This window comes from Leucoraja erinacea, chromosome 12 (genome assembly GCF_028641065.1).
Source record: "Leucoraja erinacea ecotype New England chromosome 12, Leri_hhj_1, whole genome shotgun sequence".
NCBI lineage: Eukaryota > Metazoa > Chordata > Chondrichthyes > Rajiformes > Rajidae > Leucoraja > Leucoraja erinaceus.
In genome coordinates, this window is record NC_073388.1 from 16,781,017 (window position 1) to 16,807,542 (window position 26,526).

Genomic DNA, 26,526 nt, shown 5'->3' on the forward strand with positions numbered 1-26,526 from the left:
TCAACTTTTACTTTGTCTTCAGTTGCTCATCTCCAAAATGACTCATCGTGGACGTTTGCTTTAATCATGTCTGATTTTCTTCAGCTTTTATAATTTTATATTTATCATTTCACAAATATACAAAAAATCCATTGGAATACATTAACAAGCTTACTTCAATAACATTTAGAAATAATTCAGATTTTTTTAAAGATTAATCTCATTCTCCAACCATATAAGAGCCTCTACTCTACTACACAAGATCAATATTGTATCAATGCTTTTGCTCAACCGAAATTCCTAATAGCAATTATCTTTAAGACCCACATTAATGATCATTTACAGCATGAGCTGAATGTCTAGAAACATTATCCATTTTCTTTCAAAATTATAAAGTGAAGCTACGTAGCCACTCTGAATAACATCGTTACATAATTTTGAGAAGTACAGTTTCTATATTACTATTCTTGTTTCTATATTACTACTTTCTCAGATTCAGATTCAATTTTAATTGTCATTGTCAGTGTACAGTACAGACACAACGAAATGCATTTAGTATCTCCCTGGAAGAGCGACATAGCAAATGATTTGAATAAATAATAATAAGTGTCCGGGGGGAGGGGGTGGTGATTGGCAGTCACCGAGGTACGTTGTTGAGTACCGAGGTACGTTGTTGAGTAGCAATTTCTATATTAGTTTCTATATTACTACTTGCTATATTTAAGAGGGAGTTAGATGTGGCCCTTGTGGCTAAAGGAATCAGGGGGTATGAAGAGAAGGCAGGTATGGGATACTGAGTTGGATGATCAGCCATGATCATATTGAATAGCGGTGCATGCTCGAAGGGCCAAATGGCCTACTCCTGCACCTATTTTCTATGTTTCTATGTTTCTGGAAGGTCGTGTTAGCCTCAAACAATCAACAAACACTTCACAGATAATTCTTTCCCTATAAATTTTATATCAGGTAAGATAATGATCTAATTTCAATATTGTGCTCAGTGCAAATATAGGCCATAATGATTGAATGACAAAGATCCAGCTCAGCTTCAGGTTTATACTGTCTTTGACCTAGCAAGAATTTGGCCTGATTAGACATCTAGAGTTAATGGTCTTATTCCGGCAGTAGAATTTCAGGGAATGGAAATAGCTCCATACAGTAGCATCCAATTGCTGTGCATCAGATTTCTTAAACAGGCCACCAGATTTCATTTTTGCAATGGTAAAATGGCAGACACAAAGTATTTTTATTGATTTTACTCCACTTACGAATGATTATTTCATATTCGTAAAGCAAACAAGTCAATTGCAAAATAAAATACCATGCTATAAGCACATAAATAAATAACTGAATCAGGTGTTCTAAAGTACAAAAGTCTAACTTAACAATCTAAATAAATATCACAAGATATGAATCCAAATATAGTTTGAAATATGTACCAAAATATGGTGCAAATCTTAACACAATACTTAATTAAAATATTTTAGGCATTGCTGTAACCTTGAAACACTGCATTTAATATTACACCATTAACAGAAAAAATATTCTCAAAGGGTGAAATAGAAAAAATAATTGTTTCCCCTAAAAGAGGGTAATGACTGAAGATATGTGCTTTCATTCAATTTCATTTGCATTTTCTTCCAGCCTTTTCATATTTTGGATTCCATGTCAATTGGGCAAAGCAGCCCAGATATGCAAGGAATTGGTTCAAATGTAGGATACAAGTCTCACAAAGGACTCCCAATGCCACTGATTTCCTTTTCTCAGCTGCACAGTGTACTGTCTGGTTACGACAGTCACTGGCCGCCTAAGTTAGCAAGGTGGGTTTGGGCAGTCATTGTTTCAATGTGGATATCAGTTCTGCCCAAAATCTATCACTATGCTTTGGCAGATCCTCTGAACCAATAATATGATTCTATCTGAATGGATCACTGAACTAAAAAATAAGTGAAACTTGACACTGTAAAGCCTCTGTCTCACTTTCACGACCTAATTGGCGAACTCTGCCGAGTTTGCCCTTGACTCATACTCGCAGCATGGTCGCCACGAGGACGTAGGAGGTCTTCGTAACTCTTCCTCATGCTCGTGAGTGGTCTCCGCGTACTCGTGGCCTCAAGTAGGTTGCGGCGTTTTTTCCAGCCTGATAAAAAATGTCCACATGTAAAAAAATGGTCGGCATGGAAAAAATTGATACTTTTTACTCATAAGTAGGTCGTAGGTAGGTGGTAGTAGGTTGTGATGGTAGTCGTAGATATTCGTAGGTAGTCGTAGGTAGTCGTTGGTCGGTAACTGGCCTGAGAAAAAAAATGCAAACATGACCATTTTATCATGTAATCATTTCCACTCGAAGCTAGTCGTAGTTGGTCTTAGGTGTGGAAGACTGAGGTCGAGCGGGGTCTTAGGAGGTCATAGACATAGTCGTAGGAGGTCGTAGACATAGTTGTAGGAGGTGGTAGGTGGTCTTTTACTTCAGCGAGTCAACACGACCTGGACATTTTTTTTAAGTCTTCTAGGGTCTTCTAAACTCGTGGATTAGGTCGTCCAACTGGGACAGGCCCTTAACTTAAACAGATCCCTGGTCCAAGGTGACAGAATAGACAGAGGCACTTTTGACCACTGATTGCTTGGGAAATTTGCGCTCACGCATTTTGTTTGGAACTGATCGTTGAACGCGAGCTTTTCGTCTCCATGTAGCATGCACAAATTTTCCTCGATAATTGTCTCCAGCCAGGAAGTACAAAATAGGGTCAATGCAGCAGTTGATGCTGGCCAGTGGTCTTGTGATTTTATATGTGAAATTCACAATATTAAGTGCATGGCAGTTCTTCTTGAGTACCCGGAAGGTGTAATACATTGTTCTTGTGATGTGGAAAGGTACAAAACACAGAAAAAAGACCAGCAACACGATGATAATAAGTTTAATGGCCTTGTTCTTGACAATGGATGAGGCTGTGCTGTAGTTGGATCCATGTGCTTTGCTCAACTTTCTGGCCATCAAGCTGTAACAGACGGTAATGGTGAAGAAGGGAATAACAAAAAGAATCACCATAATGGCAGAACTGTACAAAACGTACCGTGGAAAATCCTCCCTGCGGGTTGTGTCGTGACAGAGTATGTCATCACCTCGTTTGCTTGTTGTGACAAACATTAAATTGGGGATGAGGCAGATGATGACAGATATCCAGACCAGCATACTCACAGTCCAGGCACGTCTCGCTTTCATCCACATGAGTGATTGAATGGGGTAGCACACACCCAGGTACCTGTGGACACTGATGCAGGTAAGAAAAAGGATGCTGGAGTACAGGTTGGCATAAAAGAGGAAGCGGGTTAATTTACAAAGGACTACCCCAAATGGCCAATCGTTACGATTGGCATAGTAATATGTAAGGAGTGGCAGAGATAACACATATAGAAGATCTGATATGGCCAGGTTAAACATGTAGATTATACTGGCAGTCCATGGCCTCATCTTACACACAAACATCCAAAGTGCTGTTGTATTAAGAATTAGGCCCAGCACACACACTGTTCCATAGGACACTGGCAATAAGATGAATTTGAACTCCTCATTAAAATGACAACTGTAATTGTTACCACCAGAGCCACTAGCATTACCAGAAGCTGTTTTTAGGGACTCATATTCAGGAGGTCTTGTGATTGAGGTTGTTGAATCAGTAGAGCGCGGATGATAGTTCAGAAGTATTCTCGCTGCCATTCAAAACTCTTCAACGTTAAAGACAAACCTGGAATAAAGAATAAGCAATGCTCAGAAATCCCTTGCATGGAATATAATGGTATCAAATTCCATATGAATCTTGCAGTAGAAATAAGTACACCCCATACACTAAGAGGTTTTAAAACTCAATCTTATAGCAGATCGATGTGTTTGACATACATGGAAATGCTGTTGGTAAGAGTTGCTATATCTAACTTAATTCAGACATGTGTGTTGGGTCACAATTTAATTTAGAGGTTGATTATAGAACTGGCTATGATACTAGTGGGTGCTGTGTTGCACTGTCGCTGGCATACACAATGGCAAATTTCATGTCAAGAGGAACTGAGTGTATCTGGGGATTCATTGCAATTGTAGGCAGATCTGAGACTGCAACCGTGATGGACAGCCAGAAGTCAGACTGCAAGAAAGGTGTGTGCGGACAGCCAGCCCTTTCTCTCGGGCCCAATGTTGGGTACAGCTTCAATATGAGTGAAATACTTCAACAGGGTACTCCACACTTGATCCATCTGATGCATCCAATGTGGAGGTGAGGAGAGTGGAGGTGAGGAGAGTGGAGAGTGAGATATGACCCTACTTATTTTCTCCTTCAGATTCCTTGAAAATCTAAATTCATCTTGTGTGATTAGAAACTCTGGAGGAATATTTGGCCTTCTGTTAGGTGAGAATACTGTAAGATATCCCTTCAATTTTTACATTGTTGTCAGATGTTTTAAGCATATTTCAGATTTTTTATTGCTTTGAGATCACATATATAGTCCACTATTTCTTATGTCTGATTCAACAAAAACAAATATTTTCTGTAGCTTAGTTAGTTACTATGGTGCCATTTGCTTGGCACACCCAATTGCTTTTCAAACAGAGTGTCTCAAAGATTAAGGTTATGTGGCATAATGGAAATATACATGTGATGATCGTTTTCTTCTATAGTACGCCATACCTCAAATAGACAAGGAACAAATAAAGGTACCGTGAGAATGAAATGTAGAGGCATATGTTTGTGTGACAGATGTTGATCAGGACTAAAGCAGCATTAAGATAATCAATGAAGTGTGACATGTTTATACTTTTGCATCCAAAGACACATAAATGATAAATCCTGCAAACAAATGAAATCCACTCTGTCAATATGTCATTAGAGTTTTGCTCTCTAAAGGATGTGGGCATGGCCAGCAAGACCAATATTTCATCCTGAACCCAACTTTCTCACGAGAAACTAGTGGTAAGTTGACATCTTACATCATGCCAGTCCCTATGTATTTTGCAAGAGGATGGTGTAAAAGTTGCAGGTGTTAGTGAACTGTACTGAAAAATGTCAGGTAGAGTTTAATCGTCACAAGCGTGAGGTGAGCAGTTTGGGAGCCCTAATGAGGCTAGGACATTTATCAGTTTTTTGCTCGTTTCCAGCATCTGCACCAGTCTGACACCATTATTCATGTACAAAACTGTCAACGTTTTAGGTGAGAAAGACATGTACCATACATTGAAATGAATCACACTTTATTATCGATTTGCTATTCTACAACTGGCTTCAGAAACATGATCTCACCTTTAACTTTGCCATGACTTTAATGGAATTACTTCATTACTACATTAATTTTCAATCACATTCACCAAAAAGACTAGTAATAAAAATCTTATTTTAATAGAAAGGTTTTTTTTTATGGTCAGCCAATTGAAGTACTTTGCCCAGAAAGAGAATAATAAAAAATGCGGTCACCATTCTTCAATTTATAAATTGGTGTTCGAGGTTTTGAAAAAAATATTTAATTTATTTCATACCGTTTCCTTATTTTTCTTTCTCTTCTCACTCTTAGTTTAATCTTTCTTTTCTTCAAATTATTTTTCATTCACTACCCGATTCACCCATACTGATGTACTCTCCTCTTAATTTGCTTACTTTACAAATTTATTAGAGATATCTTATTTATTGTATTAGTCAGAAAATTCATCAAAATGCCCTGTCATTCTGGTTCTCATTATCAATTTTCACTTCCAACAACTTTGAGGACAAAATATTAAAACCTAAGCATGTGAAAACACACTTAACTTTAAGAGCATTCTGAGTGATGCCCAATCCTTGCAAAATATGAGCCATTGTTTGCTGTTTTAATTGTTAGATGGGTGAGTACAACATTATTCCAATGTGAACGGTAGAAAGATGTTCAACTGACGGTTTAAATTATGCAGAATACAAACATGTACAGAAATCAGTTAATTTTATGCTTAGCCTTGAAATAAGTGTCAAAGTTAATGTACCTCATAACTTCATAAGAAAAAAAATCAAGTTAGGTCTGAGTTCTGCGCCACATGATAAGGCATGTGCTGCAATAGGGCTGTAAAATGCTCATACACTGCATGTTGTGAATTTTATTGGTATAATTGAGGAGGGGGAGTGTATGTTTATAAAATATATTACTCTTAGGCTTAAAGCTTTGGACAAATTAATTGTTTGTAAATATTAATCCAAAGCAAGGTAAATAAGACTGCATGAGAACCACCTGTTAACTGAATATTGTAAAATCCTCATTGCCAGCATCTCATGTACTAGGAGGCCATGAATAAAAACCTGCTCGTGGTCATTGCGTATGAATTTACAGAGGCCAATTCATCTACAAACCTGCACACTTTGGAATGTGGGAGGAAATTGGAACTCCTGGAGGAAACCCATACGGACACAGAGTGAACATGCAAACTTCCACATAGACAGCTGTAGAGGTTGGGATCAAACCTAGGACTCTGGCATTGTGAGGCAGCATTCTCTATCAGCTGTGCCACTGTGCTGCCCATTATTATTTTGAATATGAAATTGAACTATTTCAGATAACTTGCTTCCCTGTTTGTAGCAACACTGGCTAGTTCTGATTCATATATTTTAATATTAATTCAGTTCTCAATCTCCATTTATAATGCCGCATCTAATGGGTATTTTGTATATCTTTACATGTAATTCACAGCTTTTACAAGACTTTTGGTTTCTTGTTTCTTTCTTCGACTGCCCTCGATAATCTCACAAACAAATGGTTTTGTCAGCAATTTATCCACACGAAATTCAGATCCAGATTCAGATTCAGATTCAATTTAATTGTCATTGTCAGTGTACAGTACAGAGACAACAAAATGCATTTAGCATCTCCCTTGAAGAGCGACATAGCAAACGATTTTGAATAAATAATAATAAGTGTCCGGGGGGTGGTGATTGGCAGTCACCGAGGTATGTTGTTGAGTAGAGTGACAGCCGCCGGGAAGAAGCTGTTCCTCGACCTGCTGGTTCGGCAACGGAGAGACCTGTAGCGCCTCCCGGATGGTAGGAGGGTAAACAGTCCATGGTTGGGGTGAGAGCAGTCCTTGGCGATGCTGAGCGCCCTCCACAGACAGCGCTTGCTTTGGACAGACTCAATGGAGGGGAGCGTGGAACCGGTGATGCGTTGGGCAATTTTCACCACCCTCTGCAATGCCTTCCGGTCGGAGACAGAGCAGTTGCCATACCATACTGTGATGCAGTTGGTAAGGATGCTCTCGATGGTGCAGCGGTAGAAGTTCACCAGGATCTGAGGAGACAGATGGACCTTCTTCAGTCTCCTCAGGAAGAAGAGACGCTGATGAGCCTTCTTGATCAGAGTAGAGGTATTGTGGGTCCAAGAGAGGTCATCGGAGATGTTGACTCCCAGGAACCTGAAGCTAGAAACACGTTCCACCTCCGTCCCGTTAATGTGGATGGGGGTGTGCGTGCCGCCTCTGGACTTCCTGAAGTCTACAATGAGCTCCTTGGTCTTCTTGGAGTTAAGGGCCAGGTTGTTGTCAGCGCACCATGCTGCTAAGTGCTGGACCTCCTCCCTGTAGGCCAGCTCATCGTTGTTGCTGATGAGGCCAATCACCGTTGTATCATCTGCATACTTGATGATGGTGTTAGTACCATGTACAGGTGTGCAGTCATAGGTGAAGAGGGAGTAGAGGAGGGGGCTCAGCACACAGCCCTGAGGAACGCCGGTGTTCAGGGTGAGGGTTGAAGAGGTGTGCTTGTCTAACCTCACAGACTGGGGTCTGTTGGTTAGAAAGTCCAGTATCCAGTTGCAGAGGGAGGGGTCGATGCCCAGGTTACCGAGTTTGGTGATCAGTTTTGATGGAATAATGGTGTTGAATGCTGAGCTGTAATCGATGAACAGCATTCTTACGTAAGTGTCTCTGTTGTCGAGGTGGGAGAGGGCGGAGTGAAGTGCCGTTGAGATGGCATCCTCCGTACTCCTGTTCTTGCGGTAGGCAAACTGATAGGGATCCAGTGTGGGGGGCAGGCAGCTTTTGAGGTGTGCCAGGACCAGCCGCTCGAAGCACTTGGTGATGATGGGGGTAAGTGCAACTGGGCGGAAGTCGTTGAGGCTTACCGCAGTGGAGTGTTTTGGCACTGGCACGATGGAGGTGGCTTTAAGGCAAGTGGGGACAACTGCTTGGGCAAGTGACAGGTTGAAGATGTCAGTCCAGACGTCTGTCAGCTGCGCAGCACAGGCCCTGAGCACGCGCCCGGGGATGCCGTCAGGGCCAGCAGCCTTACGTGCATTAGTCCTACTCAGTGCCACGTACACGTCGTAGGGGGTGAGTGTGAGGGGTTGGTGATCGGCAGGTAGCACAGCCTTGATGGCTGTCTCTAGATTGTCCCTGTCAAAGCAGCCATAGAAGTGGTTAAGCTCCTCAAGGAAGGAGGCGTCGCTGGATGTGGGGGTGATGTTGGAGGGTCTGTAGTCCGTGATGGCCTGGATGCCTTGCCACATGCGTCGGGGGTCGGAGTTGTTGTTGAAGTGCTCCTCAATCCTGAGCTTATGGCAGTGCTTGGCCTTCCTGATGCCCCTCTTCAGGTTAGCCCTGGATGAACTGTAGGCTCGAGCATCGCCTGACCTGAAAGCGGTGTCCCGTGCTTTCAGCAGTAGCCTGACCTCGCTGTTCATCCATGGCTTCATTCATCCCCAACTCACACCCCTGCCTTCACTATAACAAAATTAGATGGCCCAGTGGTGCAGCAGTAGAGCTGCTGCCTTACAGCACCAAAGACCTGGGTTTGATCCTGACTATGGATGCTGTCTGTATGGAGTTCTTTCTCTCTGTGACCGTGTGGGTTTTCTCCGGGTACTGCGGTTTCCTCCCATGCTCCAAAGATGTACAAGTTTGTAGGTTAATTGGCTTCTGCAAATTGTCCCTAGTGTGTAGGTGACCGTGGTTGGCATGGACTCAGTGGGCCGAAGGGCCTGTTTCTACACTGTTTCTCTATAACTTGTTTTTTCACTTTCCCAGTTGTGGCAACAGATCTCTGACCTTACACTTGCTTCTCTTTCCACGGATAATGTCTGCTGAGTGTTTCCAAATGTTGTTGATTTTAATTCTGACTTTCAGCACATGTTGGTTTTTAATCTTCATTTCCAATCAATCATTGATGGACAAGGCTTTTGCCTAAGCCTACAAACTGACTCATGGATAAACAGTTTTATTTCATTGGATGCAATTCAATAGATCTATGAACATTATGTTTCCTGTCACAGCAAAGGTATTCAGCTATTGTAAATGTCTATAAAATGTTTGCACCACACCCTCAAATTCCTTTTTTGTAAGAGCATTCAGAACTTTATAATAATTAAACACAACCCTATTATTTCAAAATTGTTTTCTGCGTAAGTATTGTAGCTGTTAATGATGCCAGCTTTCCGATTCCTAATCTACTTTTGAATCTATTTTTTAATGTTAACTGAGTGAGAAAGATATGTATTGGTGCAAGCCATATTTGCCTCCATAGGACCTTCATGGGTTACTGATATATCCAACTATCAAATGTGAAATCAGCGCCAAATGATTTTTGCAATTATTTTGCAACTTCCTTGAATCCCTTCCTTGTGGCTAATGGGAAGAAGAGGAAGGAGGTTCACCAACGTGAGTTCAGAGAGTTAGGATGAAGACTTAAAAGCAGGACTTTTAGGGCAGTTATCTCTGGATTGCTTCCAGTACCTCGTGCTAGTGAGGACAGGAACAGAGATAGGGGCTCTGAATGTGTGACTGAGGGGCTGGTGCAGGGAACAAGGATTTAGATTTAGAGACCACTGGGATCTCTTCTGGGGTAGAGATGACATGCACAAAAGGGACGGGTTACACCTTAACTGGAGGGGGACCGACATTCTGGCAGGCAGGTTTGCTAGGGCTACACGTGTGGGTTTAAACTAAATAGTGGGGGGGGGGAATTGACAAATTGGGAGTATAAAGATGGAGTGGAAGGGGAAGTGAGTACAGGACCAATTAGAAAAGATTCTCGAATTAATGGGAAGGAAAGTTCGAGAAGCAATAAAAGAATAAAGTCAGGGCCAATTGTAAGCCGAATATGGAGTATACGTGAATATGGAGGTCAAAGTGTTGTATATGAATGCGAGAAGTATAATAAATAAAGTGGTCGAGCTTGAGGTTCAGTTAGAAATTGGCAAGTATGATGTTGTGGAAATTACAGAGACGTGGCTGCAAGAGGGCCTGGGCTGGGAACTGAATATCCAAGGTTATTCACTCCTATCGAAAAGCCAGACAGGTGGGCAGAGGTAGTGGGGTAGCTTTGTTGGTGAGGAATGAAATTCAGCCCCTTTCAAGGGGTCACATTGAAACAGGAGATGTGGAGTCAGTATAGATAGGACTAAGGAATTGTAAGGGTTAAAATACCCTAATGGGACTGATCTACAGGCCCCCAAACAGTAGCCAGGACATAGGGTGCAAGTTGAATCAGGAGTTAAAATTGGCATGTAGCAAAAGTAATGCTGGGGCTGTTACGGGAGATTTGAACATGCAGGTAGACTGGGAAAATCAGGTTGTTACTGGACCCCAAGAAAGGGACTTTGTAGAGTGCCTTCGTAATGGATTCTTAGAGCAGCTTGTATTGGAGCCTACCAGGGAGAAGGCAATTCTGGATTTAGTGTTATGTAATGAACTGGATTTGATAAAGGACCTCGAGGATAATGAGCCATTAGGAAGCAGTGACCATAATATGGTCAGGTTTAATCTACAATTGGAGAGGGAGAAGGGTATATCAGAGATGTCACTGTTACAGTTGAATAAAGGGGACTATGGGGCCATGAGGGAGGAGCTGGCCAAAGTTGACTGTAACAATACCCTAGCAGAGATGACAGTGGAACAACAATGGCAGGTATTTCTAGGATAATGCAGAAGGTGCAGGATCAGTTCATTCCTAGGAGGAAGAAAGATTCCAAGGGGAGTAAGGGGCGACCGTGGCTGACAAGGGACGTCAGGGACAGTGTAAAAATAAAAGAGATGAAGTGCAACGTAGCAAAGATGAGTGGGAAGCAAGAGGATTGGGTAATGTTTAAAGAGCAACAGAAGATAACTAAAAAGACAATACGGGGAGAAAAGATGAGGTACGAAGGTAAGCTAGCCAAGAATATAAAGGAGGATAGTAAAAGCTTCTTTAGGTATGTGAAGAGGAAAAAATTAGTTAAGACCAAAGTTGGACCCTTGAAGGCCGAAAAAGTTGAATTTATTATGTGGAACAAGGAAATGGCAGATGAGTTGAACAGGTGCTTTGGATGCATCTTCACTAAGGAGGACACAAACAATCTTCCTGATATAGTAGTGGCCAGAGGATCTGGGGTGACGGTGGAACTGAAGGAAATCCACATTAGGCAGGAAATGATGTTGGGTAGACTGATGGGACTGAAGGCTGATAAATCCCCAGGGCCTGGTGGTCTGCATCCCAGGGTACTTAAGGAAGTGGCTCTAGAAATCGTGGATGCATTGGTAATAATTTTCCAATGTTCTATAGACTCAGGATCAGGTTGAATAAGTTAGGTCTTTATTCTCTGGAGTGCAGAAGGTTAAGGGGGGACTTGATATAGGTCTTTAAAATGATGAGAGGGATAGACAGAGTTGATGTGGGCAAGCTTTTCCCTTTGAGAATAGGGAAGATTCAAACAAGAGGACATGACTTCAGAATTAAGGGACAGAAGTTTAGGGGTAATATGAGGGGGAACTTCTTTACTCAGAGAGTGGTAGCGGTGTGGAATGAGCTTCCAGTGGAAGTGGTGGAGGCAGGTTCATTGGTATAATTTAAAAATAAATTGGATAGGCATATGGATGAGAAGGGAATGGAGGGTTATGGTATGAGTGCAGGCAGGTGGGACTAAGGGAAAAAAAAGTTGTTCGGCACGGACCTGTAGGGCCGAGATGGCCTGTTTCAGTGCTGTAATTGTTATATGTTATATGGTTAGAGGGCGGTGGAGGCCGGTTCTCTGGATACTTTCAAGAGAGAGCTGGATAGGGCTCTTAAAGATAGCAAAGTCAGGGGATATAGGGAGAGGGTGGGAATGGGGTACTAATTGGGGATGATCAGCCATGATCACATTGAATGGCGGTGCTGGCTCGGAGGGCCGAATGGCCTACTCCTGCACCTATTGTCTATTGGGATATATCAGTCCCTATTTGTGGCTAATGAGATATATCAGTCCCTATTCCTCCTCACAATTCCAAGAGAAATGCTCTATATTTGTACATTAAGAACAGGACTCTCACAAGCACAGGGATGGAAATTTTGATCAATGCATTGCTGAAATCGAACCTGAAATCGAAAGTGAATATAAAGTGTGAGAAATTCAGGAAGTTAATTTTTCAATGTTTTTCATAAATTTCACAGCATTTCACACAGCAAATATTCTTTATCGACTTCCTCATTATTATTACTCATTTACTCCATTTATGATTTTGACCATATGGCAAAGATGTCCAGCTGAAAAGAGAAGCAAGTTGGAAAATGGAAACAACCTTCAGAATTAGCCTTGCCATCAATAATAGCAATGTTATAAGACTTCAGTGGCACTGCAGTTCTGCCACTGGCTGTGTGCGTGACTTTGGCGCCTTTGAGAGGGAGAGCGGGATTAAAATCCAGTTTTCTACTGCCTGTCAGAGGTAGATTTCCTCGGGCTGCTTGCTGCTGAAGAAAAATCGATCTAATTTTAATCTAATTTTACGAAAATGTTGCGAAAATGTGATTTGGGTCCCATACGAACCGGCAGTGTTTTTCCTGCCGATATGGAGTTCAAATTCACCGCAAATGCAACGTTCCAATCAATTGCGTTCCAGAAAAACCCACTCGCAAGATGATTTAAATACTCTTTTATTTGGACCATCAAGTCATAAGTAAATCATTTATATTTTGATTTATTTTCTATCCATAGTCAATACTTTCATACTAAATATCAGTTTTAGTCCCATGTATTGTGCAAAAAAATAATAATTTTGATTATATTGAGTGGATGTTTCTAGATTAATTTATGGGAATTAAACATTAAATTCCTTCCATCTGGCATATAAATTTGTGACAGTGTGATTTAAAAATTATGTTATATTGTGAATTCTTGTGTGAATGGGATTAGTTTGTTATTTGGATACTTAGGCTATTTAAAAAAAATATCCTTTTCTTAAGAAATGGAATCTACAGGACATTCTTAATGGGAAAGTAGTGGGCAGAAAGGCATGTCATGCGTGGTTTGAAGAGCAAAAACTTGTAGTTTACAATGCCAAAATTGAAAAATTGAGGAAAAACAGAGTTGCTTATTGGTTACAATCTGAGGAGTGTGATGATGCTACTGATTATGATATGCCAATGTACCAGCTAGCAACTGATCTTCTCCATAAAGATTTGGTCTATTGCAAGAAATTGTAATTTATTTACCTATCTGTTTACCTATCTGTTACTGACTTACAGCATATAATACAATAATGTTAAAGTTGAGAATATCGCATTTTTGAATTTTCAAGGCAGTCTAGGTGTTTATTACTATTTCTGTCACAACGGTCAATTTTGTAATTAACTACAATTAGGCAATTGACCAATTATATGCTTTAATTTCAGGTCATCCAATTAAGATACTTTATATTAGTTTCAGAATGCTTCAATCTATAATAACTAAAAAATTAATTCAGTTATCTTAATTTTTAAGAAAGTTATGGGCTTTTGACTGTCCTCAATCACAGCTTGTGTGTTAAGTCAATGGAAAAGCAATAGGGAACAAGATGCTAATTTCCGAGTATAAAAATGGCCATAACATTTTTAATACTGAAGATATGAAAGCAAATTAGATGTCAAATTAAACTTATTTTTATGCTTTATCTGATGGGGTAAATTGCAGGCTTGATTTTTTAAATCTCAAAATTTTGTAACATTGCTATCAATACATTTATCTCAATCTGTAGTTGTAAATGCAACATATAGTCACTTCAGGACATTACTGTCTGGCTCAGTAATTGATTCCACTGAAGTCAATGGAACCAATCTGTCAGTAGAGGCAGAGCACAATACTCGGACAGGAAGGCAAAGTGGGAATACATTTCTAAGCTATCTTTTAAATGCATTTTGGCAACAGTCTTCAAACACACACACTCCCCTGCTTGTAAATGATCTGACTTACAGAAATCTAAATTTATGCAAATTCTCCCATACATTTTAAAGACTTTTCAAGCTAGTCATAATAATAATAATAATAAATTGCTACATAATATTCATTAATGACTGGAAGCAGTATATATTCCATTATTTTAATTACACGTAGTTAGGATGATTATTCAGTAAAATGAATGAATTATATCAAGTCTGTGCAGAGCGATATGATACCTGTAGCTATGGAAAACTGATGATTTTGTCTTATGAAGAAATGGAGTATGAAGGAAATAGAGAACTTATTAACATGTTGTCAGGACAACAACCTTTCTCTCAATGTCAGCAAGACGAAGGAGCTAGTTGTCAATTTCAGGATGCATGGTGGAGTGTATGCCCTAGTCGGCAACAATGGTGCCAAAGTGGCTGAGAGCTTGGTGCTAATATTACCAATGACTAGTTGTGGACCAACCACTTTAAAGCAACAGCTAAGAAGGCACACCAACTTTTCCACTGTTTGAGGAGACTGAGGAAATCCAGCATGTCTCCAGTGAGTCTTACAAGCTTCTACATGTGTACCATAGAAAGCATATTGCCAGGATGCAGCACAGCTTGGTTTGGATAGACGTAAATGCTGGGGAAACTCAGCAGGTGAGGCAGCATCTATGGAGCAAAGGAATAGCTGACATTTCGGGTTGAGACCCTTCTTCAGACTGAAGTGGGGTCTCGATCCGAAACTTCAACTATTCCTTCGCTCCATAGATGCTGCCTGACCCGTTGAGTTTCTCCAGCATTTTTGTCTACCTTCAATTTTTCCAGCATCTGCAATTTTTTGTTAAACAGCTTAGTTTGGGAACAGCTTGCCCAAGACCACAAAGAATGACAGAGAGTTTGGGGATTACACAGTCCATCACACAAACTACACACTTCGCATCATGGACTCCATTTACATCACACTGCCTGGGAAAAGCAGCCAACATAATTAAAGACTCGTCCCATGCCAATCATTCCTTCTTCTCCCTGCTCCTGTTGGGCAGAAGGTGCTTGAAGATATGCACCACCAGACGAATAGCTCTTTCATCTCTGTTATCAGACTTCTGAACAGTTCTTCCATAAGCTAGAGTACTGTCTGATTCACCTTTACCTCATTGTGGACAAAATACTTTGTCTGTGGAACTGGTGCATTACAATGCCGAGAACTATATTCTGCACTGTATCTCCCCTTTGTTCTACCTTTTGTATTTGATTAGGCTTGATTGTATTTATGGATGTATTATCTGATTTGCATGGATAGCATGATAAACAAAAGATTTTCACTGCACCTTGGTATATGTGACAATGATAAACCTAAACCTCAGTACCTCCTACATTCGCATCAAATCATTAATGCGTGTACTGGCCCCAGTACCAATCTCTGAAGTACACCATTGCTCACAGGCTTCCAATTGCAAATACAATCTTCGCTCATTGCCCTATGTCAGAGCCACAGAAATATACAGAACAGAAATAGACCCTTCAGCTTACTACATCCATGCCATTCATCGTATCTATCTACAGAAATCCCATTTCCACATGTTAGGTCCATAATCTTCTATGCCACGGTGATCCAAGTACTTGTCTAGGTGCTTCTTGAATGTCAAGAGTGGTTCTGCCTTCACCATCACTTCAGGCCACACATTCCAGATGTCAACCACCCTCTGCATTAACAAATTCCCCCCTCAGATCCCCTCTAAACTTCCTGCATACTTATTAACTTAATGCTAATATTTGCTTGTCTTGAAAACACTCACCGTAGGAAGAAGATTTTTACTATCTACCCTATCTATCCACCTCATATTTTTTATTTACTGTACCAAGGATTTAACAGGGAGAATCAACTCAGCCTATCAAGTTGGTTTTATAACTAAAGTGCTCCAGTTCCAGCAGCATCCTGGTGAAGCTCCTCTCGGGTGCAAATACATCATTCCTTTAGTGTGTCGACCAGAACTGCAGGTGTGCAGGTGTAATCCATGTGTGCCTAACCAATGTTTCATGAAGTTGCATCACGACGTCCCAGCTTTTATATTCTATGAGAATAAATATCCACATTCTTTCTTCACCATTTTATCCATCGGTGCTGCTACTTTCAGAGATCCTTGGACTTGTACACCAAGGACCTTCTATTCATGAACACTCTCTGGGGCTGTACCATTTGTGTATGTTTCACCCTTGTTTCTCCTCCCAAAATTGCATCACCTTGCACTTGCCTGGATTCATTTTTATTTGCCGTTGCTCTGCCCGTTTCTCCGGTTAATCCATGTCAAGGCTTAGCCTTAGAATAAACTTACTCACAATCAACAATATCACCAATGTTTGTATTTATTATAGCTCTTATATTCACGTCCAAGATGAGAAGGGAATGGAGGGTTATGGTACGAGTGCAGGCAGGTGGGACTAAGGGGAAAAAAAATTTGTTCGGCATGGACTTGTAGGGCCGAGATGGCCTGTTTCCGTGCTGTAATTGTTATATGTCAATGTATATCATAAACATTAAGAGTCCCAGCATCTATCTTAGTTTTTTCACCACTGGTCACAGGTCTTCATCCAGAAAAGCAGCCCCTCAATAACTGCTGGTGTTTTTTATCGTAAAGATAGTTTTGGATCCAATTTACCAAACTGTCCTTGAACTTGGTGGCCTTACCTTTCACCCGATACTAGAACATGTTGGCTGTGACCTCTTGTTATTTCACTTTTTAATGTCTCTCTCTAGTTGCATATGGGTTTATTTGCCAATTAATTAATTGTGCTTGATCCATTTTTGTCAACTCCGTCCTCTTATATATGGAGAGAGTATGTGGAAACTTTTATTCACGAGCAGCAGGGATAATCCAAGTAATTACAGGCTATTTAGTGTAGCATAAATGATAGGGAAATTATTATAACAAATTCTGAGGGACAGAACTGTCCTTCAATTCAAGAGGCGATGGTTGAGCAGGGAGAGTGAATATGGGTGTGTTATGGAGATAACCTGTCTAACTAACGTGACTGAATTTTGCAAGGATGAGGCAAAAAGTGTAGTAATTATGGTCCAGATTGACTTCAGTAACACATTTGGTGATGCCCTACATGGGAGACTCATGCAGATAGGAAGTACCCATTAGATTTAGTGCAATCGTCGGCAGTCTCCTTCCTCACATCTCATAGCAGCCTGGGAAACATCTGATCAGGCCCAGTAAATGTATTCACTTTTAGTTCCTTGAGATATCTAATAGCTCCTTCCTTTTTATGACAATTTGTCCTAGCACCCCAGTGTACCTCTCCCTGAAATCTCGAACTACTACTCCTTTTCCACAGTGAAATTAAATGAAAAATATTTATCTACATCTCCTCCCACATTCCCAAGGAGTGGAGCATTCCAGTAAGTTGATCCTGTGAGTACAGGTACTACAGCAACTATGTGTAGCCAGGTATTAGCATGGATGCCAATCGGAGCCACAGCCCATGTTGAACTTGATCATGTCAAATTATTTCATTAGATTTACTAGCAGGTTAAGTGATTATAGTTTAGCTCTTATTCTTATCATTTCTTTTGCAGAGATAGTGAGTTAATGGAAGAAAAACAAACATAGGAAACCTTGATAAAGAGTTACACAGCATACCAGAAACTTTGAAGCACACCTGCAGGATTTTAACCAATAAGAGCTGGTAGCCAATACATAAAAGTACAGAGGCCCAATTAGGTTCCTCATAGGCATTTAAAACAGGCAACAGCCTGAAGAAATGTCCTACCCCAAAAGGTCACCTATCCATGTTCTCTAGAGATGCTGGCTGACCCACTGAGCTACTCCCACGCTTATTGTCCTTTTGTGCAAACCAACATCTGTTTCTACATTTAAAACAATGATACCAATTATTGGTATGACTATGGCAAATCAAATTCCTCGTATGTTGCAAAACATGCTTGGCTAATAAAGTATGATTATGAGTATGATGATAATGATGAAAGGAGATGATGCAAAGGAGCTATGTAAGACATCGGGAGTTGTGTGCCTTTCGCAGGGTTCAGAATGAAGTTCTATGCAATGATATTGTGATGAATAAATGGTGCAGTATTTTGTACTGGAACACCAATGACTACTGCAGATATCTGCACACTTTGACTTAAGTCTAATGTTCATTCGGCTGTGAATGTTTGGATATTGATTGTGGCAAATTTATTTTGTTACATTATTCAGTGGTTGTATGTGCCTGCAATAAAACAATTACAGCTCCTATAACACATTTGGTTAAGAAATATTGGTTGCATATGCTTTAAGGAATAAGAAACAAAGAAACATAGAAAAACAGGTGCAGGAGTCGGCCATTTAGTCCTTCGAACCAGCACTGTCATTCAATATGATCATGGCTGATCATCTAAAATCAGTACCCCGTTCCTGCTTTTTCCCTATATCCCTTGATTCCATTAGACCTAAGAACTAAATCTCAAGGGCCTGTCCCACTAAGGAGACCTAAACAGCAACCTCTGGTGATCTTGCCCGCCACCCAAAAAAAATCAAGGTTGAGGTGACCTGCAATCTCCTACCACCTCCCAAGCATATGTTGAAAACCTTACTCGACTATGAAGAAAACCTCCTTCAACCTACAGCGACCTCTGTCGACTATGTTAAAGACTGGCTTCGACCATGCACGTTTTACTTGAGGATGGTCTCTGTTAAATTGTTCAGCTATTGAACTACAACCCCTTCGACCTCAAACAACCAAACTGAAAACCAACAACGACCAGCGTTGACTGGTTACAGCTCAGATGATCACATGATAAAATTATGTCATGAATGGATTTTGTTTCTAACAATAAAAGCCACCCAGGTTGTTTTTTAAAATCATTCTGAACCATGCGAGCAGGGAAGGAACTAGTTAGGTGGATGTGACAAAAAGTACATCTACTGCTGTCAGCAGCAGCCTTTTTGCTTCATCAGCCTTTCAAGAAAGGCAGAAGGGAAAGGACAAGGGTGAAGAGGAAGCACAAGAGGGTGAAGCCCCTCTTGCAAAGAAGATTGAGGCTTGGATAGTATGATCACCTGATGAATGTGCTGCAAGAGGAGGATTTGTCTGCATTTAAAACCTTTACACTTTTGCTGCCTTCAAATGTGGCAGTGAAGGATGGAGGGGTGGTGGTGGGGACATTGACTACCTCCCTGTTCTCCTCTTCCAGGGGTCGCTCATGCAGGGCTATCAACTCCTGTGGCATGTCCTACTGCCACTCCTCCTCCTGGGTGTGCAACACATGCATGGCAGGCTTTTTGAAGGATTGTGCCCTACCCCTGCGAGTCTGCCTTTTGGGAGCCATCACCTGTTCAAGTTTCCTCTGCTAAAAGAATATGACCAAAATTGCACACAATACTCCAGTGACTTATGCACAAGCACACACAGATCTCGATGCACTTCCCCTTTTCCTAATCTGACACCATTCAGATAATAATCTGCCTTCTTGTTCTTGCCACCAAAGTGATAACCTTACATTTATCCACATTATACTGCATCTGCCATGCATCTGTCCACTCACCCAACCTATCCGTCACCCTGCAACCTCATAGTATCCTCCTTACAGCTCACACTGCCACTGGACTTTGTGTCTTCTGCAAACTTGGAGAAGTCACATTTAATTCCCTCATCGCTAATATATATCGTAAATAACTGGGGTCCCAGCACTGAGCCTTGCGGAACCCCACTAGTCATTGCCTGCCATTTAAAAAAGGACCCGTTAATTCCGACTCTTTGCTTCCTGTCTGCCAACCAGTTTTCTATCCATGTCAATTCCCTACCCACAATACCATGTGCTCTCATTTTGCACACTAATCTCCTGTGTGGGACATTATCAAAGTCCAGATACACCACATCCACTGGCTCTCCCTTTATCCATTCTACTTGCTACACCCTCAAAAAATCCCAGAAGATTAATTAAGCATGATTTCCCCTCAACTCAAGCGTCTTCCCCACTACTGATGTCAGGCTAATTGGTCCATAATTCCCCATTTTCTCTCTCCCTCTTTTCTTAAAAAGTGGAGTTACATTGGCTACCCCCCAGTCCACAGGAACTGATCCAGAGTCGAGAGAATATTCGAAAATGATCACCAATGTATCCACAAGTTCTAGGGCCACCTCCTTGAGTACTCTGGGATGCAGATCATCAGGTCCTGGGGATTTATCTGCCTTCAGTCCCAACAGTTTACCCAACACCATTTCCTGTCTAATGTGGATTCCCTTCAGTTCCTCTTTACCACAAGATCCTCGGTCCCCTAATATTTCAGGGAAATTGTTTGTGTTTTTCTTAGTGAAGATAGAACCAAAGTACTAATTTAACTGGTCTGCCATTTCATTGTTTCAATTGATAGTACAAAGGTTTCAATGTAAGGGTTTGTATATTTTTCTGTATGTTTCGATAGGAAATAGTCTGTCTCAGGAAGCCACTATAAAGAATGCTGCTTTAAAAATGTAAGTTATTTTTCAAGTTAAATAGCTGTAAATAATTATTTGTTAGTTGATATTACTGACTTTTCTCCAATGCAAACGAGCTATGATAACATCAAAGCAAATGAACTTCCAGAAAATAAATTTCAGGATAAATTGCTGACAGCAATCTATATAAATTATTGATAAATGTTGAGTTCTTATACAGAAGTCCAATTGATTTGCACTTCAAAACCTCACTAATCACAAATTCACCACAGCAAAAATAGTAACGGCCTGTCCCACTTCGGCAATTTTTTAGGCAACTGCCGGCAACTGTCATAGTCGACCGTCCTACGACAATGTCTACGATAAGCTACAACAACTTACCACCTAGTCAACGTCAAGCTACGGCAAGCTACAGACAATCGGCGACCCATTAGGACGTCCACCTACAACCACACAGGTGACAACCTACGACAACCAAAGTCAACCTACGTCCATCCACGACAAGCTACGACAAGCAACGACCCTGTCGGCGACAGCTGAAGACAACTGAAGATGGTTGACGTAGGTTGATGTAGGTAGTCGCCAATGGAATTCACCGCGGTCAGCACCAGCGATAACCTACGTCACCTGCGACAACCTACGTCATCCTGGCGACCTGCTACCACCTATGTCACAAGATTACAAGCTACGATCCATGGGGTCAAAACAGATGTCGCCGCTAATGTTGAAAAATTAGCGGCGACCAGAATGACGTTATGACTTGTTGCAAAACTGAGGAAACTACTCACGACCATGCAGGCGACATCCCAGTAAACACCAGCGAACATGTGGCGACTATGGGGTGACCCCATACTCTTCTGAAGTCACATAAAAGATTGCCTAAGTGGGATGTGCCATTTAGGGTCTATATGGAATCAGTTTGGCAATAGTTCACGGCAGCAACTTTTTTGTTATAATCAGTGTAAATGTGATTCAGGGAAACTGCAGAATGTGTCAACAAAATTGGTTTGGACATTTTCTGTTTTCTATCAAACAAATTACTTTTACCTTGTTATGATGGAATTATATCAAAATTAATTGAAATTTTCAATCAGTAACAAGGAATCCATTTTTATTCATTTCTTAAGTATTGAGATTTTCAATTCAACTAGCTTATTAAGAATTTCACATGTCTTTGATGCTGCCAGCGCCAGATAACTGATGCTGAACCCCAATGTGTCCATAGATATATTCCCACAGAATATTATTAAACACATCCTGAATTTAGCTAACCTCAATCCCAACTCTGCAATTTGACACTGCTTTCGGTCTATCATAGTCATCAGTGAAATTTACAGTGATCACCTTCTGAAAAAAATTTAAAGCATTTATACAAATAATATTCAAGCACATCAGAGTAAGGAAAGAATACCAGACACTCAAAGAAGCTACCTTTCAGATAAAAGATTAAATCAGTAATAAGTCTACCGTCTCAGAAGTACATGTCTGATTCAAAGGCACAATTCAGTGAAGACATAAGAAGTTCTCAAACTCTCAAACTAGGCAAATCAACAGATCACCTTTCCAGATTCATTGGTCTTATACTTCATTACATTGTGAGACAAACTCACTGTTGTGCCTTTAACTTATTTCATGACTATATTTAGCAATTCTTTGCTCAAAAAAGTTTTGCTATGTCTTTCTTTCTCTTTCGTATGTGGGGTGCTCACTTATTGATTGAGAATGGTTTAAATTAGTACATCTCTAATCATAAAAAAGAAACAAGCACATTGAATACCATACTCACCAGGCAGCTGTCACTTGATAAGAGAAGTGATGTAACTGCGAGTCCTAGAAGCCGTCACTGATAATGCTGTAATTCCATAAAACAGATATCATGTCCACATTGAATTAGAAGCAAATTTTGCTGGCTGGCTGTTAATTAGTCCAACAGCAAAGTGAACCGAAAGTATGTTGTCCAGATCTATATTGCACCCAACAGAAGCAACTTTCAGAAGAGTAAAATAAAAGAGGAATTAGTGATTTGCAGTTTGCTAGTTGATATAAAAATAGTTGGACTCCAACCAATTAATTTAGAGGAAGGAGAAAAAGTGTTCTGCCCACTACAACTACACGCTGGGCTCCTTCTGAAGTTTTATTACTTACGTTTCAATTTCAATCTAAGGCTGGTCAATGGCTCTTCCAATCAAAAGCTGAGGTTTAAAAAGTATGACTTCTTCTGTCTGCACCGAGTAAAGTTTCACACAAAGGTCAGCTTCACAGAAATACAGGAATGACAAACCAGAGCAAAATGCATAATCCAATTTACCTACTAACAAAGGAAACTGGCAGTGTCGGGGAGGTAGAAACTGTCAGTGTCAGGGAGGCAAAGCTCAGATATTTGATTACATAACATGGTTTCTTTCAGCATTATGTGCAAAGTAAACAACTTTTCCTCAAGTGTAACATTACTGCAATAATTGAACTTGCATAGATAATATATTTCCCCTGTCAGACACCCACATAATGAAGTCACTCGCCATGCAAAACGTACCGAGAACAATGACGGAGAAAATTTCCCATTTTTGGAGCACATTTTTTCTGCATCTAGCCTGTCCAATCCTTTAAGATCCCTTCTAAATTTCAGTGAATACAAGCCCAGTCGGCCCATTCTTTCATCATATGTCAGTCCCGCCATCACGGGAATTAACCTGGTGAACCTACTCCCTCAATAGCAATAATGTCCTTCCTCAAATTCCCTCATCTAAATCGTTAATATATATTGTATATATTTGCGGCACCCCACTGGTCATTGCCTGTCACTCTGGAAAAGACCCGTTAATTCCTAATTCTTTACTTCCTGCCTGCCAACCAGTTCTCTATCCAAGGCAGACACAAAATGCTGGAGTAACTCAGTGGGACAGGCAGCATCTCTGGGGAGAAGGAGAGAAGATCTCTATCCATTTCAATACCCTACCCCCAATACCATGTGCTCTAATTTTGCACATTAATCTCTTGTGTGGGACCTTGTCTAAGGTTTTTTGAAAGTCCAGATACACCACATCCACTGGCTCTCTTTTATCCATTCTACTTGTTCAATCCTCAAAAAATTCCAGAAGATTAATCAAGCATGATTTCCCCTTCATAAATCCATTCTGACTTTGACCGACCTTGTCACTGCTTTCCAAATGCGCTGCGCTAATATCTTTAATAATCAACTCAAGCATCTTCCCCACTACCGATGTAAGGCTAACTGGTCTATAATTCCCCATTTTCTCTCTCCCTCCTTTCTTCAAATGTGCAGTTACATTGGCTGTCCTCCAGTTCACAGGAACTGATCCAGACTTGAGAGAAGATTCAAAAATGATCACTAATGTACCCACAATTTCTAGGGTCACCTCTTTGAGTACTCTGGGATGCAGACCAGCAGGCCCAGGGCATATATCTGCCTTCAGTCCCAACAGTTTACCTAACACCATTTCCTGACTAATGTGGATTCCCTTCAGTTCCTCCCTACCACGAGATCATCGGTCCCCTAGTATTTCTGGGAAATTATTTGTGTTTTCCTTAGTGAAGACAGAACCAAAGTACTAATTTTACTGTTCTGCCATTTCCTTGTTTCAATTGATAGTACAAATGTTTAAATGTTGGGGTTTGTATATTTTTCTGTATGTTTCTCTAAGAAAGTCTGTCTCAGCAAAGGAAGCCACTATAAAGAATGCTGCTTTAAAAAATGTGTCATTTTTCGAGTTAAACAGCTGTAAATAATTGTTCGTTAGTTGATATTACTGACTTTTCTCCAATGTGAACGAGCAATGCTAAGTAATACAGATCAAAGCAAAGGAACTTCCAGAAAATAAATTTCAGGATAAATTACTGATAGCAATCTATATAAATTATTGATAAATGTTGAGTTCTTATACAGAATTCCAATTGATTTGCACTTCAAAACCTCACTAATCACAAATTCACCACAGCAAAAACAGTAAGGGCCTCTGTGGAATTAGTTTGGCGATAGTTTACAGCAGTAACTTTTTAGTTAGATTCAGTCTAAATGTGATTCAGGCAAACTGCAGAATGTGTTAACAAAATTAATTTGGGCATTTGCTGTTTTCTATCAAACATATTATTTTCCTTCCTTGTTATGAAGGAATTACATTGAAATTAATTTACTTTTTTCAAATAGCAACAAGGAAACTGTAACATGGAATCCATTTTTATTCATTTCTTAAATATTGAGATTTTCAATTCGACTGGCTTATAAGAATTTCACATGTCTTTGATGCTGCCAGAGCCAGATAACTGGTGCTGAACCCCAATGTGTCCACAGAAATATTCACACAGAATATTATCAATCACACTCTGAATTTAGCTAACCTCAATCCCAACTCAGCAATTTGACACTGCCTTTGGTCTCTCATACAGTGATCACCTTCTGAAAACATTTTAAAGCATTTATACAAATAATATTGAAGCACATCAGAGTAAGGAAAGAATACAAAACCATCAAAGAAGCTATCTTTCAGATAAAATATTAAATAAAGAATAGGTCTACCGTCTCAGAAGTACATCCGATTCAATGGCACAATTCAATGAAGACCAAAGAAGTTCTCAAACTCTCAAAATGGGCAAATCAACGTCACCCTTCCAGGTTCATTGGTCTTTTATCTCTTTACATTGTGAAACAAACTTACTGTTGTGTCTTTGACTCATTTCATAACCACATTTAGCAGTAATTCTTTGCTCCAAAGAGTTTTGTAATGTCTTTCTTTCCCTTTCGTATGTGGGATGCTCACTTATTTGGTCGAGAATGGTTTAAATTAGTTCCATACTAATCATAAAAAAAAGGAACAAGCACATTGAATACCATACTCACCAGGCAGCTTTGTCTCTTGATAAGAGAAGTGAAATAACTGCGAGTCCTAGATGCCTTCATTGATAATACTGTAATTCCATAAAACAGATATCACGTCCACATTGAATAAGAAGCAAATTATGCTGGCTGGCTGTTAATTAGTCCCGCAGCAGAGTGGACCTGGTATGTTGTCCAGATCTAAATTGCGCCCAACAGAAGCAACTTTCAAAAGAGTAAATAAAGAGGAATTAGTGATTTGCAGTTTGCTAGCTAGTGTAATAATAGTTGGACTTCGGCCAATTAATTTAGAGGAAGGAGAAAAAGTGTTCTGCACACCAAAACTACTAGCTGGGCTCCTTCTGAAGTTTTATTACTTGTTTTGATTTCAATCTAAGGCTGGTCAATGGCGCTTCCAATCAAAAGCTGAGGTTTAGAAATTATGGCATATTTTATCTGCACCGAGTAAAGTTTCACACCAAGGTCAGCTTCACGGAAATACAGGAATGACAAACCAAAGCAAAATGCATAATTCAATTTACCTACTAACAAAGTAAACAAAGTAAACTAACAAAGCAAACTCCCTCTGGATTGGAGGGTAGCTAATGTTATCCCACTTTTTAAGAAAGGAGGGAGAGAGAAAACGGAATTATAGACCAGTTAGCCTGACATCGGTGGTGGGGAAGATGCTGGAGTCAATTATAAAAGATGAAATGGCGACACATTTGAATAGGAGTAAAAGGGTCGGTCCGAGTCGGCATGGATTTAAGGGGCAATCGTGCTTGACTATTGTTTGGAATATTTTGAGGCTGTAACTAGGAAAATGAAAGCCTTTGATAAGGTCCCACAAAGGAGACTAGTGGGCAAAATTAGAGCACATGGTATTGAGGGTAGGGTACTGACATGGATAGAAATTGGTTGGCAGACAGGAAACAAAGAGTAGGGATTAATGGGTCACTTTCAGAATGGCAGGCATGTGGTGTACTGCAAGGCTCTGTGCTGGGAACGCAGCTATTTACAATATACATTAATGATTTAGATGAAGGGATTTGGAGTAACATTAGCAAATTTGCAGATGACACAAAGCTGGGTGACAGTGTGAACTGTGAGGAGGATGCTATGAGAATGCAGGGTGACTTG

The 26,526-nt window shown here is 40.4% G+C and overlaps 1 protein-coding gene across 1 annotated transcript; it reads right to left on the minus strand.

Moving 5' to 3' along the window:
- Positions 1–216: 216 nt before the first annotated feature.
- On the minus strand, positions 217–24,048 carry LOC129702097 (P2Y purinoceptor 4-like). Its single transcript, XM_055643651.1, has 2 exons — positions 22,342–24,048; positions 217–3,725 (listed from the first exon to the last, which is right to left on the minus strand). The coding sequence occupies exon 2, from the start codon at positions 3,695–3,697 to the stop codon at positions 2,543–2,545; it is 1,155 nt and encodes a 384-aa protein (XP_055499626.1). The 5' UTR covers positions 3,698–3,725; positions 22,342–24,048; the 3' UTR covers positions 217–2,542.
- Between the last annotated feature and the right edge of the window lie 2,478 nt (positions 24,049–26,526).